This window comes from Pseudochaenichthys georgianus, chromosome 13 (genome assembly GCF_902827115.2).
Source record: "Pseudochaenichthys georgianus chromosome 13, fPseGeo1.2, whole genome shotgun sequence".
In the NCBI taxonomy this organism is placed as follows: Eukaryota; Metazoa; Chordata; class Actinopteri; order Perciformes; family Channichthyidae; genus Pseudochaenichthys; species Pseudochaenichthys georgianus.
This window is the reverse complement of record NC_047515.1, coordinates 4,621,868-4,635,909: the sequence shown is the minus strand read 5'-3', so window position 1 is coordinate 4,635,909 and position 14,042 is coordinate 4,621,868. Positions and strand designations below refer to the sequence as shown.

Genomic DNA, 14,042 nt, shown 5'->3' with positions numbered 1-14,042 from the left:
ACTTCGGGTGGCAGTATACGCCGTGAAGTTGTTTGCGGCCTGCCAGTAAACCCAAAGCAGCAGCAGAAGAAGAAGAAGTGAAGTCAGCCATTCCGGTGTAGGTACCATTGTCACTGTCACTACCCGATCCGTCCCCCTGCCCGATCGGTACTGCGCATGTGCGATATGATCCGCCATATTGGACAACTCCGGACGGCAACCCAAGATGGACACTTGACACAGTGGCTTTTAGCAAAGCTCAAAAAGAAAACTCGAGAGAGATGAGTTATTGTTATTACAACGTGACTTCACTATTATTTAACAACTCTTTTTATTGGGTTCTTTTATTTGGGGTTAAGTACATTGTCAGAATAAGTGAGAAATGAATTTAACTTCTGTTAGACAGCTATCATACTGAATACATATTTACTGTGAATGTATGCAAAAATGTATGGCATATGGCTGTCTAACAGAAGTTAATTTCATTCCTCACTTATTCTGACAATGTACTTAACCCCAAATAAAAGAACCCAATAAAAAGAGTTGTTAAATAATAGTGAAGTCACGTTGTAATAACAATAACTCATCTCTCTCGAGTTTTCCTTTTGAGCTTTGCTAAATGCCACTGTGTCAAGTGTCCATCTTGGGCTGCCGTCCGGACTTGTCCAATATGGCGGACCATCTCGCACATGCGCAGTACCGATCGGACAGGGGGACGGATCGGGTAGTGACAATTGTACCTACACCGGTGTGAACGCGATCTGTACTTAGTTCAGTTCTCATGAACCTTTGTGGGAAAAGTACTGCTGTGTGAATGCGCCTAAGGGCTCCCTCGACAAAACAATTGGGGTTTTCCATTGGATTTTGGAATATTGCAGAAAATAATATCTTTGGAATCAAACTTAAATGTTTTGTTCAGCGGGATAAGTAAATAGCTGATGTAATGCTCAAGACAAACGACGGTCACATGACTGCACATCAACACCGCTAAGCTAAAGGTGGCTACATTTCAGCGTGATGACGTTTATTCTCAGTCTCATTTAGCCACCTTTTAGCAACCACGGTTTTTAAGACATGGAAAAGCTTCAGACATTCACAGGGTATTCACTGAAGTGTTTAATGTCAAAGCCAAACGTGAACAGCTTGTGTTAACCACAGACCATATTTTAGGCAGCTAACCAAAAATGAATTACAAAAACTGTGGGAACCCAGAAATGCTAACTAACGTCCGGTCTAAGGACTCATTCCTGCAACACTAGCATACCCAATCAGTGTATCACTGTGTGAACTGTCCTTCCAGAGTCAGCGAGGTGGCAAAGTTCAGACTGCTGTGAGCGCCTAGAGTCCCAAATAACCACAATGCACCGGGTTTGATCCGCTCTTGTGACCTTTGTTGTATATTTCAAACAGTTGCAAATTCTACTGGGTTTTAAAGATCTGCACCTGGGACAAGGCAGTCACATTTTGTCTCCCTCCTCAAGCTCGGCATTGAGCCAAACACCATTGAGCCAAAAACTGCAGTCACCATATTTTATAACACTATAGGCTACTATGACAATTTTATGACAACTTCTATACGTTATTATACATTTTTAGTGACTTTTTTGTCATTGTCCTAGAAGTTCTATAATAGGCCTTAGTTTATTACATCCTATAGTGTAATTTGGTTTATGATATCATGAGTAATAGTTTCTATCCCAAAAAAGGGCCAATGATAAATCTATAGATTAGAAAAGGTAATAGGATCATTATAAAAATGTGTCGAACAGACAGACAGAAAACAATTATCAGTGATATATATTTGTTCTCTTAATAAAATCTTAATTCTCAGAATTTGTTTAGCCTGTTGTTAACTACATACACATATCAATATGTTGTCTGTAGTTAATTCATGGTGGTGAAACCACCATGAATTAAAGAAATGGTAGAAATTATTCTAATCTGAATTTTGAAATCTTCCTTCCCCTCCCTCTAAATATATCAATAAACATTAGGATGTGATGCTCCTGACTACCATACAGGTTTAAGAAGATAATATTGGTTTTAAAGAATTCAAAGCAATAAACAGCAACAGGCTCTGTAACAAAGGCAACGTTAGCCTAACATGTATATGTTAACAGGTAAGATAGCTGTTCACACTATGTATATTTTCTACTTTTTGTAATGCTATGTTGTTTACATTTTCGATTGTTTAATTCTAGTCTTTTAACTGTCTGATGTACAATGCCTTGTCTTTTGCTGCTGCAGCGTAAACATTTCCACAATTGGTATCAATAAAGTACTTAGTAGCCAGTCCCCAACTTCGGGTGGCAGAAGTTGTTTGCGGCCGCCAAAGCAGAAGAAGAAGAGGCGTCAGCCATTCCGGTGTGAACGCGACCTGTACTTAGTTCGCCATAATGTTACAGCAGAGATCTATTGTGTGCAGCACAACCTCTGAAATATGTTATTGCGTTCAAATGGAATTTTTATTGATGAACACAAAATGCATATTTGTGAGTATATTATATAACACCAGCATTTAAATGAAATGCTATTTTGTACAACATGTAAAACACACTTGGAGATTTAAGGACTTCCATGTTGTTCCAGAAACATAAATAACTTGCCATGTGGTCAGGTTGAAGTAAAGGATTCACAATTTTCCGTTCACGATAATTCTGCATCAAATCTGCTGTTTCCCCACTCGGCAAGTACACTAACCTCCAAAGAGATTTAGCATTGGCTGCTAGGAATGTCCCATCTTGATGTTTCCATGAATCATTTTAGAAATGTTTTCTTTAATCCACTGCATGAAAGAATATTCTGAACATTCAGAAAAACAAATGTCTGCCATTAGAAACCTGTGAACGAGTCATTTCAGCAAATGTTGTGTTTTTGGGTGGAATCTTTTCGTGGTCTGCAGACAAAGTAACACAGGAACTGTTGATGCTTTTATTATCAAGTGGTCGTTGCATCAAAAACAGGATGTGGTTAAGATCAGCCATGAAGTCGTGTCACACGTTAAGATGTCGGGCGAAGGAGGCAGGAGCTGCGTTCTTCTGTATCTTCTCTCTACTGTTGAGTATCCAGATTGTGCGCTCACTACGGTCAAAACACTGGACAACTTTCACACTCAACGGCCGCCATCTTGGCTTGCTCCGGCTAGCTAAAGAACAGCGGAGAGCGTAACTTCTCGTGAGGGTCGGCAGTCTTGTTCCATTTGAGACATTACACAGTCCAAATGCACAGTGTACTAAGAGAAGTATCCAAATTGAGACACGGCTAGGGTTAGTAGTCTTCTAATCTACTGATACATTAATGTTCTTTTGTCCATTTCCCCTCATTCAGTGATCAGGTCAAATCCAGTCAGTTCCGAACGCCACCTTTAAAAAGAGACGATTAAAGTGAGGAAAACACCGATACAAACCTTCAACTGCATGTTTGTGCCTTCGGGCGAACACTGTCCTGATTTCAGCAGCCCAGCAGGAGAAGACCTCCACACGTCTCCTGCAACCTGCCGAACTACAGCTGCACCATGTCTGTTGAAACACCTCCGTGCTTCAGAAGCGTGGGGCAGGAGGGTGGTTAGTGGTTTTGTCCCTCAGCATGGTGATCGCCGTGTTGGAGAAGTCCCTCAGGATGTCCACCGTCTCCCGCTGCAGCTGCAGGGAGTCCTGAACAAACTCCTGCTGGCTCTCCACCAGCAGCTGCACCGACTGGGCCAGCACCTCCAGAGACTGGGACACGGAGCTCAGGAGCACCCTGCTGGCCCGCTGCTGCTCCAGGCCCTGAGACGCCATCTGGGCCACGGCATCATGGGTCCTGCAGGGGGCCCCTCCGACCGGGAGAGGGTCACGATTAGCGATGGAGGGAGGGAGGATTGAAGAGGAGGGGGCGATATAAGCAACAGAGGAGGCGAGAGGCGGTGCGATGGAGGGCGCAGGTTTAGAGACTTTGGTTGTAGAGGATGAGGAAGGCGGGGGAGGGAGGGCAAATGAGGAGGGAGGAGAAGGGAGGGAGAAGGTAATGGTGGAGCTTATCAGGGGCTGCGATGGGGGGGGCGCAGCAGCGGGGGAGGCAGTTTCTGAACCAGTCGCCGAAGGGATAACTGAGGAGGTGGAGGCCCCGGAGAAAAAGGGTACTGGTGGGGGAGGTTTTGTGGAGGTGGTGTTGCCCTGGCTGTTTCGGGAGTAGGTGTGGACAGGCTTCATCCTCAGCAGGGCGTTGTCAGGCAGGGGGTCCAGGGAGGCGGAGGGTGGGGGTTGAGGGATGAAGAACATGGAGTCGTCGTTTTCTTCGAAGTCCAAGGCATATTCTAGTAGATCAGAGAATAAAACAATTTTAAACTCGCTTTCAACTTTACAAAGATATTTGTATTTATTTTAAATGTATACTTTTGCTTTTAATCAGTTTTAAGAAGAAGCCACAGAAGAGCAGACCGAAACATGTATAGGTTAGTGGTATTACAAATAAAATCTTAGTAATGTCACAGTTATCGTGACGGGACCATGTGATCATTGGGGGGGGGTGACTCCATAAATAGCAGTACCTGTTTAGTACTGAAATGAGTCATAATAGCGTCTTTTAGGGGTTTTTCGGCCGAGGCTGTACAATAACGTTTTTTTTTCTTCTGTCACACGAATATCAAATCAGTTGGTGACGCAGAGATCAGGGAACCGACGTGACAGCGGCACCAAACCCAACCTTTCTCCACCAACACAAGAACACCAGTCCAGAACCAACAGCAGAATGACCCGCTCTGAATCAGTCCAGAACCAACAGCAGAGGGACACGCTCTGAATCAGTCCAGAACCAACAGCAGAGGGACACGCTCTGAATCAGTCCAGAACCAACAGCAGAGGGACACGCTCTGAATCAGTCCAGAACCAACAGCAGAGGGACACGCTCTGAATCAGTCCAGAACCAACAGCAGAGGGACCCGCTCTGAATCAGTCCGTGTCGCTGCGGCTCAGACACACAGGGATTTATGTTTTAAAAAAATACTAGCGTTTGCACCTTGTCAGGTTTTTGGTGGATTTAATCAAGTCTTGGATTTCAGAGTATGAATGTCCTCTTGCTATTTTGAGACGATAAATACGTGTTGAAGTTTGTGAAGGCAGGAGGAAAGCTTCCCGCCCTGAACATAATGAGTGACAGGCTGATAGGAACCTGATAGAAACTTTATTATTCACTTAAACAAATGTTGATATGATGAAGCTAACTTAATCTCATACATTTATGTAACAGTACGACAGAGAATGTAAGTGTGCACTCACATGCAGTATTTTTGTTTTTATATAATGTTGTAAATACTCCTGTTGTCTGCTGTGTTCAGACTCAAGTCATGTTCGTGATGATTCAGGACATTCAGTGTCCTTTTTTAACAGAAGGCTAGAAGCTGCAGCTCGACTGCAGAAGCATTCGTTTTTAAGGATGGAACATTTTCACACACAGATATAGGGATGCTAGACCTATATAATTTAATGTCACTCAAGATATTTGTTATTGATTTCTGACGCAGTTTCTAAATAATAAAAAGATGTATCTTACTGCATGTATTCTGATGTATAAACCTGATGTACTTATATGATTCTGTTTTCTTCAAGTTTGTATCTTGTTGGTCGAACGCACTTTATTGTAAGTCGCGTTGGATAAAAGCGTCAGCTAAATGCAATGTAATGTATTCATTGATGAAAAAGAAGCCATGTGTAGTAATTAATGCTGTCAAAATTATCGCGTTAACGGCGGTAATTAATTTTTGGAATTAATTGCGTTAAAATATTTAACGGCGGTAATTAATTTTTGGAATTAATTGCGTTAAAATATTTAACGCATTTAACGCATGTGCAGAATAGCCGCTCCATATATCCCACCAGTGGCAGTGCCAGGGTATGGCTGGGGTAGGCTACACCCATACCAAGAAATGGCTTAGCCCCACCTTGAAAAATGATGTTAAAGTAAGCTAAATAAAGTCTGCCAACTCGAGCGGAGTAAATTGCACAGACAGCAGTTAGTAAGATTGATTTCAGTAGCCACTTGTCTGGAAATACCGAAGACCAGAAACGGTTTTGAAAACTTTTGTCACGTAGTGATCGTCTTCTCAATAGAACATCTTTGATAATGTCTTCTGGCCAATCAGAATCAAGATAACGGCGTGGTGTTGTTGCAGGAAGTCCCGACGGAGAATACTTTTTCTGTACAGGGGTGCACATAACTGGTACGCAGGTTATGTGCTTAATCTGAAATGCGTACCGTCACTTGTGTCACAAAGCGCATTTGCGTACCGACGTACTTGTGAAGCTTTTCCAGAAGGCGGTTAGATCACCGGACGACAGAGTCGGTCTCCGTGTGCACAGACAGGGCTGCTGTTAACGTCGGTCTGTACAACGGAACTGTGCCAAAACTACGCCAACCGGCTGCGGAGGAGACTCCCCCCTTCACTGGAGAACTGCGCTAAAACAGCTGATCACAACGTTCACAGTCTGTGGTCACGAAGTACTCCACTAGCCCCCCCCCCCCCCCCCCCCCCCCCCTCTGTCGACTTTCCTGAAGTACTCCCCCGTTGATAGAAATCAACACGTAATGAATTAAGACCCCACGGTTTGATGATTGATAGGTGTGTGGGTTGTCTTTCATTTTGACACGCAGAAAAATGTTATAATAAACATACATACTGTATGTTAAATGGATATATCCGCCTTCTTTCATTCCCACAACAATATACATAAAGAAATGGCATATTTTGGACATAGTTCGAATGGTGATTAATCATGATTAATTAATTTTTAATCTGATTACATTTTTTAATCGTTTGACAGCCCTAGTAGTAATATAGAAAATTGAGGATGCAACGCATTGTTATGAATCGTGATATGGAATCGCTGACAGGATAATCGAATCGTGGGAACCGTGAACATGCACAGCCCTAACGTCTTTATGAGTCTGTTGACAGGACATGTATGCAGAAATCTGTCTTTAGCCTTGAATCTTTACAGATTGTTTAAAACTGCCCCGTACTGTCAGTGTCCTAATTGCTCTGTCGCTAGCACATAGGATGTGGCGATCCCCATCAAGGTATTGCCTTCTGAATCACAGAGCAGAAACATTATTCTTCTGGGTAATAAAATAAAAACAGACCATTGTTAAAACTCCTTGTCGTCCAATCATTTGTCCTGAAGACGAAATGTTCCCCATTAGCTAGGAAGTCTAACAATCAGTGTAAAGAGACGTTGTGAAAGCTATCTGTCGTCTGTCAGTCAGTTTATAGATAATATAATAAAATAGTTGTTCCCAAAATATGTTCAAAGTTTAAGGCCCTCGCCCCGACAAAGTCCATATCACAATCGTATCCATGTAAATGTAAAGGGGCCCCCCCCTGTGGCCAGAAGCAGAGAACAGCAGCTGTTTTGATCTACAGTCTTACCTCCAGCGTCACCCATGTCCAAGTCGGAGGACATGTGGAAAGGGTTGCCTGCAAGACATGGACAAGCAGCAATAAGACATGTTGAATACATGATAGAATATAGAAACAGTGAGTGATGTGGAACTGGCCAATCCCCCCTCAGACTTGCAATGATTCTCGCACTGTACTTACCATCCAGATCCTTCTCTGGGGAGGAGAGAGGAGACAGGTCAAAAGAGGCCCCTCCTCCAGGTACAGAGTGGGAACTGTCCGTCAAGCTGAGGTAGGAGTAGGTGGTGGTGTTGGGGGGTGGACCTTTACTGTAAAGCTTTGAAAAATCTTCATCTTCACCCATCTCCAGATCACTGTCGCCACCTGAGAACCAACACCTCTTGTCATGTTTCAAACTGCTTCAGGGCCCAAACCTGCTTTCTTATACTCTGCTGTGTAGCTCTGAGAACACAGGGCCGATCATACATCGAGTGTTAAAACCACAGACCCCCCCCCCCCCACGACGCCGCCTCTGCTCACCTGCTCTGGGACTCATGATGAGGATCTTGTACACCATCCTCTCTATGGGGCCCAGGTTCTTCTTCCTCATGTTGCTCCCATTGGGGCTCCGGAGGGCCAAGGCGCGTCGCTTCCCGTCACATTTCAGGTCCGCCCATTTCTTCATGATCTGACGCACCTGGGAGAAAATTAAACCTCTTTTAAAATGTCTTCTTCTGGGACACCATTTATTTAACTGATGCATGTGTCAACCAAGGAATCAAGTAAAAATGCTTTCTGGTTCCACGTCAGATTATCAAATATAACGTTAAATCGTGCTGCATTCTGAAGGGTAGGTTTGAAGACCTCGACAGGCAACACATTTGATGGAGATTATCTAACTTTCTGGACTAAAAGGATGAACTGATAATCAGAAAACAACTAGGAGTGGTAATCCGTTTAGACCTGTACGGATTACGCAAGATCAATCTGAGGGGTTCTGAGATTGTAACAGGACCCAAAATAGTTTTCAATGTTCATTCCCTCATTTTGGCCATTTCTCTTGTGAGTTCATGGAATATTTAAACTTGAAATCACATTAAATCACAGATAGCTTATGAATTCACACATCCATTATCATTAACAGGACTACAAATAATCAATAGTAATCAGAGTCTCAAACCTCTCTGTGGTTCTCTCCCAGACCGTTGATCTGATTGGTGATTTCAGTCCAGGTCTGTTTCTTGGCTTCAGCCGACACGCCTTGGTTAAACTTCCCTACAGGGAGAGTTATGGGAGGTGAGACGGGTACGGATAAAGGTATGGGGTTTACTCTGCTTAGGTACTGCTGGTAAAACCACTAACAGACAGTGATGAAAGTAAGCTATATTATCTGCAGAAACCCTCTGTTTGGGGTTCACACAGAAGATAAATAAAGCATTAAACATGATCAGAAACGGAAAAGCTCTTCATCACGTAACTCAAACGCTTCCATCAGGAAACATCCTGTCTCCTCTGTGCAGCTGGGAAGCCAACAATGACTCGGCTGAGACCGACAATCACATGACAAAAAAACTCAGTGGAACTTTACCTGAACTGCCGAACTGCCCACATGACCCTCTTCAAAGGCTGCCTTATCCTTCAGTCATTTTCACTTTGCTATTCCTGTTAAGTGTTCCTGCAAGATATGACCTAACAACCCCCGGTAACCTGTTACTGAGCCCTTCCAAGGCCTGACTTTGATCAACTCAATTATTCTGCTCCTGCCTCTGCTATAACTGCACTCAGGTGGCTCCAGTCCTACCTCTCCGACAGATCCCACTTCATCTCCCTCAGCAACCACTCCTCTGCCACAGCTTCAGTCACCCAAGGTGTTCCCCAAGGTTCAGTACTCGGCCCCCTCCTCTTCATCATCTACATCCTCCCCCTTGGTCAGATTCTCCGCCAATACAACCCGGACTTTCACTGTTACGCTGACAACACACAGATTTACCTCAGCACCAAATCCCCCCACAAACCCCCCCCCCCCCCCCCCCACATCGAATCCTGTCTGACAGCAATAAAATCCTGGATGCAAATCCACCCTCAGCAAAACCCCCAACCTGACAGTCACCATTGATGGCACCCCTGTTCCCCCCTCCACCCAGGCACGCAACCTTGGCGTTATATTTGACCCCACCCTCTCCCTCGAGCCCCACATCCGTCAAGTTGTAAAAACCTCATTTTTCCACCTCTGCAATATTGCCAAACTCCGTCCCTCTCTCACCCGCCCTGCAGCTGAGTGACTCATTCACGCCTTCATCTCCTCCCGCCTCGACTATTGCAACTCACTCCTCTACGGCATCAGCACTACATCCCTCAATAGACTCCAGCGTGTCCAGAACGCAGCCGCCAGAACTCCTCACCCACACCAAATCATGGCATCACATCACCCGGTCCTCAAAGAACTCCACTGGCTCCCCGTTTCACACCGCATCCATTACAAACTCCCGGTCCTCACTTTCAAAGCCCTCCACCATCTGGCCCCATCTACCCTCCCTCCCAAATGTAAAGCGTCTTTGGGTTCAAGAAAAGCGCTATAGAAATAAAATGTATTATTATTATAACACACCAGGTTCTTTGATACATTATTAAAGTTAAAACAAACCCGGGGAGATAAGTCAAGCAGGACAAAGTAACACAGCTTTTAAAATTCTGCTGCAGCAACAGTAAGAATGTAGGCTACACTATTTCCCCAAAAAAATCTGAAATTGCAATACGTTTTCTTTTATTAATGTGCCCTATTAAACCATTATTTATTTATGCATTTGTAATGGGTTGTTGTTGGTTATAAATGTAAATGGTGATGACAAAGAAAAACCTGGCTGTTGTAAATGTAGTTTATAGCTATGAAACTGTACCACATGTACATTATTCATCAGACTATGTGTAACTATCATAAATAAATTGGTGTCACCATGTTCCTGGTTTAATCTGATCTGAATGATACAACGACACACACACACACACACACACACACACACACACACACACACACACACACACACACACACACACACACACACACACACACACACACACACACACACACACACACACACACACACACACACACACACCACACACACACACACACACACACACACACACACACACACACACACACACACACACACACACACACACACACACACACACACACACACACACACACACACACACACACACACACACACACACACACACACACACACCTTTCCACTCACTGAGGAGGATGAATCTGTTCCTCTTCACCGCATCCAGCAGCACTTTGACCTCAGTGAAGGAGAACCGAGGTTTGGATCTCAACCCTCCTTTGGCTCCTCCCACCTTGAACTCCTCATCTTCCTCACGCCACACAGCCGACATAGCTACACCTTCACACCTCCTCTTCTGCTGGCCTTTTGCGACTCAGTTTGGTGGATGTCACCGCCTGCTTTGTGAATATGTATTTTAGTTTTGTTTTTATATATGCTTTTATCATAATATAAGCATCTCTGTTGAATGTTGTTTCACTGATTGTATTTACCTGTTATTTGAAGTGAATTTTTGTTTTTAGGATGACTTTCAACATCTGTCCAGGGACTACAGACGAAAAATAGCCTGTTGGCTAACTCTGGCGCATTTACAGAAATGTCAATCAATGTGCACTGTCCCTGTTAAATAAATATATAAATAAAAATAATAAAAATCCAGGACCGTCTTTTCCTGATCCACAAAAAGACACCTCTCTGACTGCACCTGCAGCGGGCGGGAGACAAAACGAGAAATATTAGGAACAGAGGGGAGAATGCTATACAGAGAATACAGCTATACACATTCTTCAATGTGAAAACATGAGCGAAGTCACTAAGTAAAGGGAAATAAACGCTAAATCAGGACTTAACATTAGCATCAACAGCAGAAATACAGAATTCAGCAGCACCGTATAGCACAGACGCTTATACTAGCAACTATTGGTTGCATATACAGTGGATGGGTGCAGGAATGAGTCGCAACCCGGATATGAGATAGCATATTAGTACTTTCGGTGGTTAACACAAGCTTAAACGATTTTCATGTTTTGGTGTACGACATTTATCAGTTAACACCCACTGTATTGGAGCGGTTACGTCACAGAAAAACAGCAGGGGCTAACAAGTTTTTTTGAAATTGCTATATTTGGATTAGCCAATAACCAAAGAGCAGGAGGTGTAATATGAATGTCAAAAAAACATGTTAAGTATATTGTCTAAAAACACTTTTCAAATCTAAATATGGTTGGTACATTTTTTTAAATAATTTAAATATATATTTGTATTGTTTTTATATTTGTTAATAAAGATGAGAAGACTTCAATTTGATATTTTTTGATATTTTTTTCCAAAATGTTCTCCAACCAAATAAATATTGCTTAACGGAGAAAGAAAAGTCTTACACTCAGTGGCAGTATAGGTCAGAATCAAAGTACAAAGGTTTTTCCTTAAAAGGATAATTAAATGCATTTCTCATAGCATAGAATCTCCACATGATAAATACATGTATTTACCTGATATGTCTCATATGGTACTTTCACACAACCTGAATGCCGCTGATGACTTGAGGTTTAAAAAGAACATATTGTGGAGTACAGATACAGAGATGAAGCAACACCATGGCTGACCCAAAAAGTATAGAGAAACATTTGTGCAATGTTGTTCTTTAGAGCTGGACTGTGGTTGTTTTCACAGAGTACTCTCTATAATAGTGTTTCTCATATGTGTTATACATATTGTTAATTTGTTATAATAGATGTCAAAGAATATTTTAATCCGATCTGTGTATTTTAGAGATTCTCAGATCATAATAACAGTCCTATTTGTATTGTATTTGTTTTGCTACCTATTGTTGTTTCTGTGTCTCTGTACGCACCACATAATAGCAAAGGAAACTCCTCGTACGTGTAAACCTACGATTCTGATTCTGAGGACATCTTGTTTTTTTCCTACAGTGCCTCCTGGTAGTATTTTAAAATGAAAAATGCCATATTATAGAAATACACTTAGGGTTGGCTTGTAACTGTGATAAGGCGTAGATTTTGATGAAATGACAAAAAAACTGTAATTTATCGGCTTTTAAAAGTCAGAAACTAACATTATAGTCACCAAACATGCAACACTGTGGCGATATTGACTAAATCGAAGTAGAATCTCAAAATTCTTCTTATGTTAGGACCCATAACTATATCAAAATAATACATTCAGTGTCCTGTTATAGTGTTTTATCTCTGTTTAAAGAGCCATTTCAAGATTCAATATTTTTTCAAGATTCATAAGGTTTATTGTCATAACATATACAACACTACGGTGTAATTATGTAATGTATGAAAAACTAAGATCTCAAGTTACTCAACAGTGCAATTTAAAAGACATACATACAAATAATAATAAAATAAAGAAACAACAAAATTACAATTTTAGCTACATTTTGTTGAATGTTTTTACCATAACACGCAAGTATAGTGTTGATAGCTACCAAAATGTATAAGATATGAACTGTTGAATAATGTTTGACAGCTGCTATTTATGTTTAATTAATATTGTTTGTTTTCTATTTTGAGTGTGTGTCGTTCTTCATGATTTTTGTGGAATTGTTTAATGAATTTTACCCTGGATATGTAGTGTCTGTGAGTACTTTGAAATCGCTCTTTATATAGAACATGTTATTATTATTATTATTATTGAGAAAAACTTCTCAAAAAGATTTAAATTAGCGTTGCGTCTGCTTTGACCACGTGGTCCGTCTGAGCCAATCAGCTGTAGGCTAGTGTGTCTTTGTTGAGCTCACACAAGGAGCAGCCAGCCCACAGACTCCGCCATCTCTGAGGGCACCGTAGCGCTAACACGCTATGGCGAAAAAACGGCAAACCCGGATTTACAGCGAATTTCAGCGCAGTTGTGTGGATTTACCGTGCGAGCGTTCGCAAAACTGCGTCTTATATCCGAGTGCCGGTTCCGTTGCACCGAGAAACAGCTCACGTTAGGCGGCACTTAGTGGTGGAGGTAGAGGACGTAATGTCTGCTCTGGTGCTAAGCTCCGTTGTTCGCATTGAAGCTATACACGGGTATACTTGCTTTTGTATTTATATCACGCGTGTAGTGTGTTATCAAGACAATATGGTGACGTGCAAAGTAAAAAGCTGAAAATGTTAAAATAATTACCAGGAAAAATTGCGTTGTTCTCTCTTTACCTCCCCTCCTTCCTCCGTGGTTCTCCCGAAAGTTCGGAGAGTCGAGAACAACGGGACTGCGCAGACTCCGATTTTTTTTTTCCTCCCTTGAACGCGCAACATTTCAGCTCTCTGCGCGCCCACAGCTGCCCCCCCCCTACACCGTGCACCAATCACGTCCATTTTCAAATAAAGTAAACACAAAACTCATAAAATATGCGCATTTAACTCGTGTTTTTTTATTTTATGTGGTAAAACTGATGATTAATCCTCTTCACAAAGCTGTAGTATGACCCACCAAAGATAACCACTTGCCCCTCCCTCCAATTTGACAATACGAGTCCATAGCCACATTTCTATTCGCTAAAGTTTCTTTAAGTACATGTTTTAGCATTTCATCACAATATACAGAAATATATAAAGTTCTCTAGCTTTGCATGTTTTTCTAGTCTAGTAAAAACCATAATA

At 42.2% G+C, this 14,042-nt stretch overlaps 1 protein-coding gene across 3 annotated transcripts; it reads right to left on the bottom strand.

The window, feature by feature from the left end:
• Nucleotides 1–836: 836 nt before the first annotated feature.
• On the bottom strand, nucleotides 837–13,671 carry LOC117457843 (myb-related transcription factor, partner of profilin-like). Of its 3 annotated transcripts, none has more exons than XM_034098086.2 (8): nucleotides 13,567–13,671; nucleotides 10,917–11,128; nucleotides 10,615–10,823; nucleotides 8,532–8,626; nucleotides 7,892–8,048; nucleotides 7,553–7,735; nucleotides 7,382–7,429; nucleotides 837–4,273 (listed from the first exon to the last, which is right to left on the bottom strand). In XM_034098086.2, the coding sequence occupies exons 3-8, from the start codon at nucleotides 10,754–10,756 to the stop codon at nucleotides 3,519–3,521; spliced, it is 1,380 nt and encodes a 459-aa protein (XP_033953977.1). In that variant the 5' UTR covers nucleotides 10,757–10,823; nucleotides 10,917–11,128; nucleotides 13,567–13,671; the 3' UTR covers nucleotides 837–3,518. The 3 variants fall into 3 exon arrangements, with proteins under 3 accessions (XP_033953977.1, XP_033953978.1, XP_033953976.1); XM_034098087.2 differs by having other exon boundaries at nucleotides 10,615–10,820; XM_034098085.2 differs by having other exon boundaries at nucleotides 10,615–10,820; nucleotides 11,087–11,128.
• Between the last annotated feature and the right edge of the window lie 371 nt (nucleotides 13,672–14,042).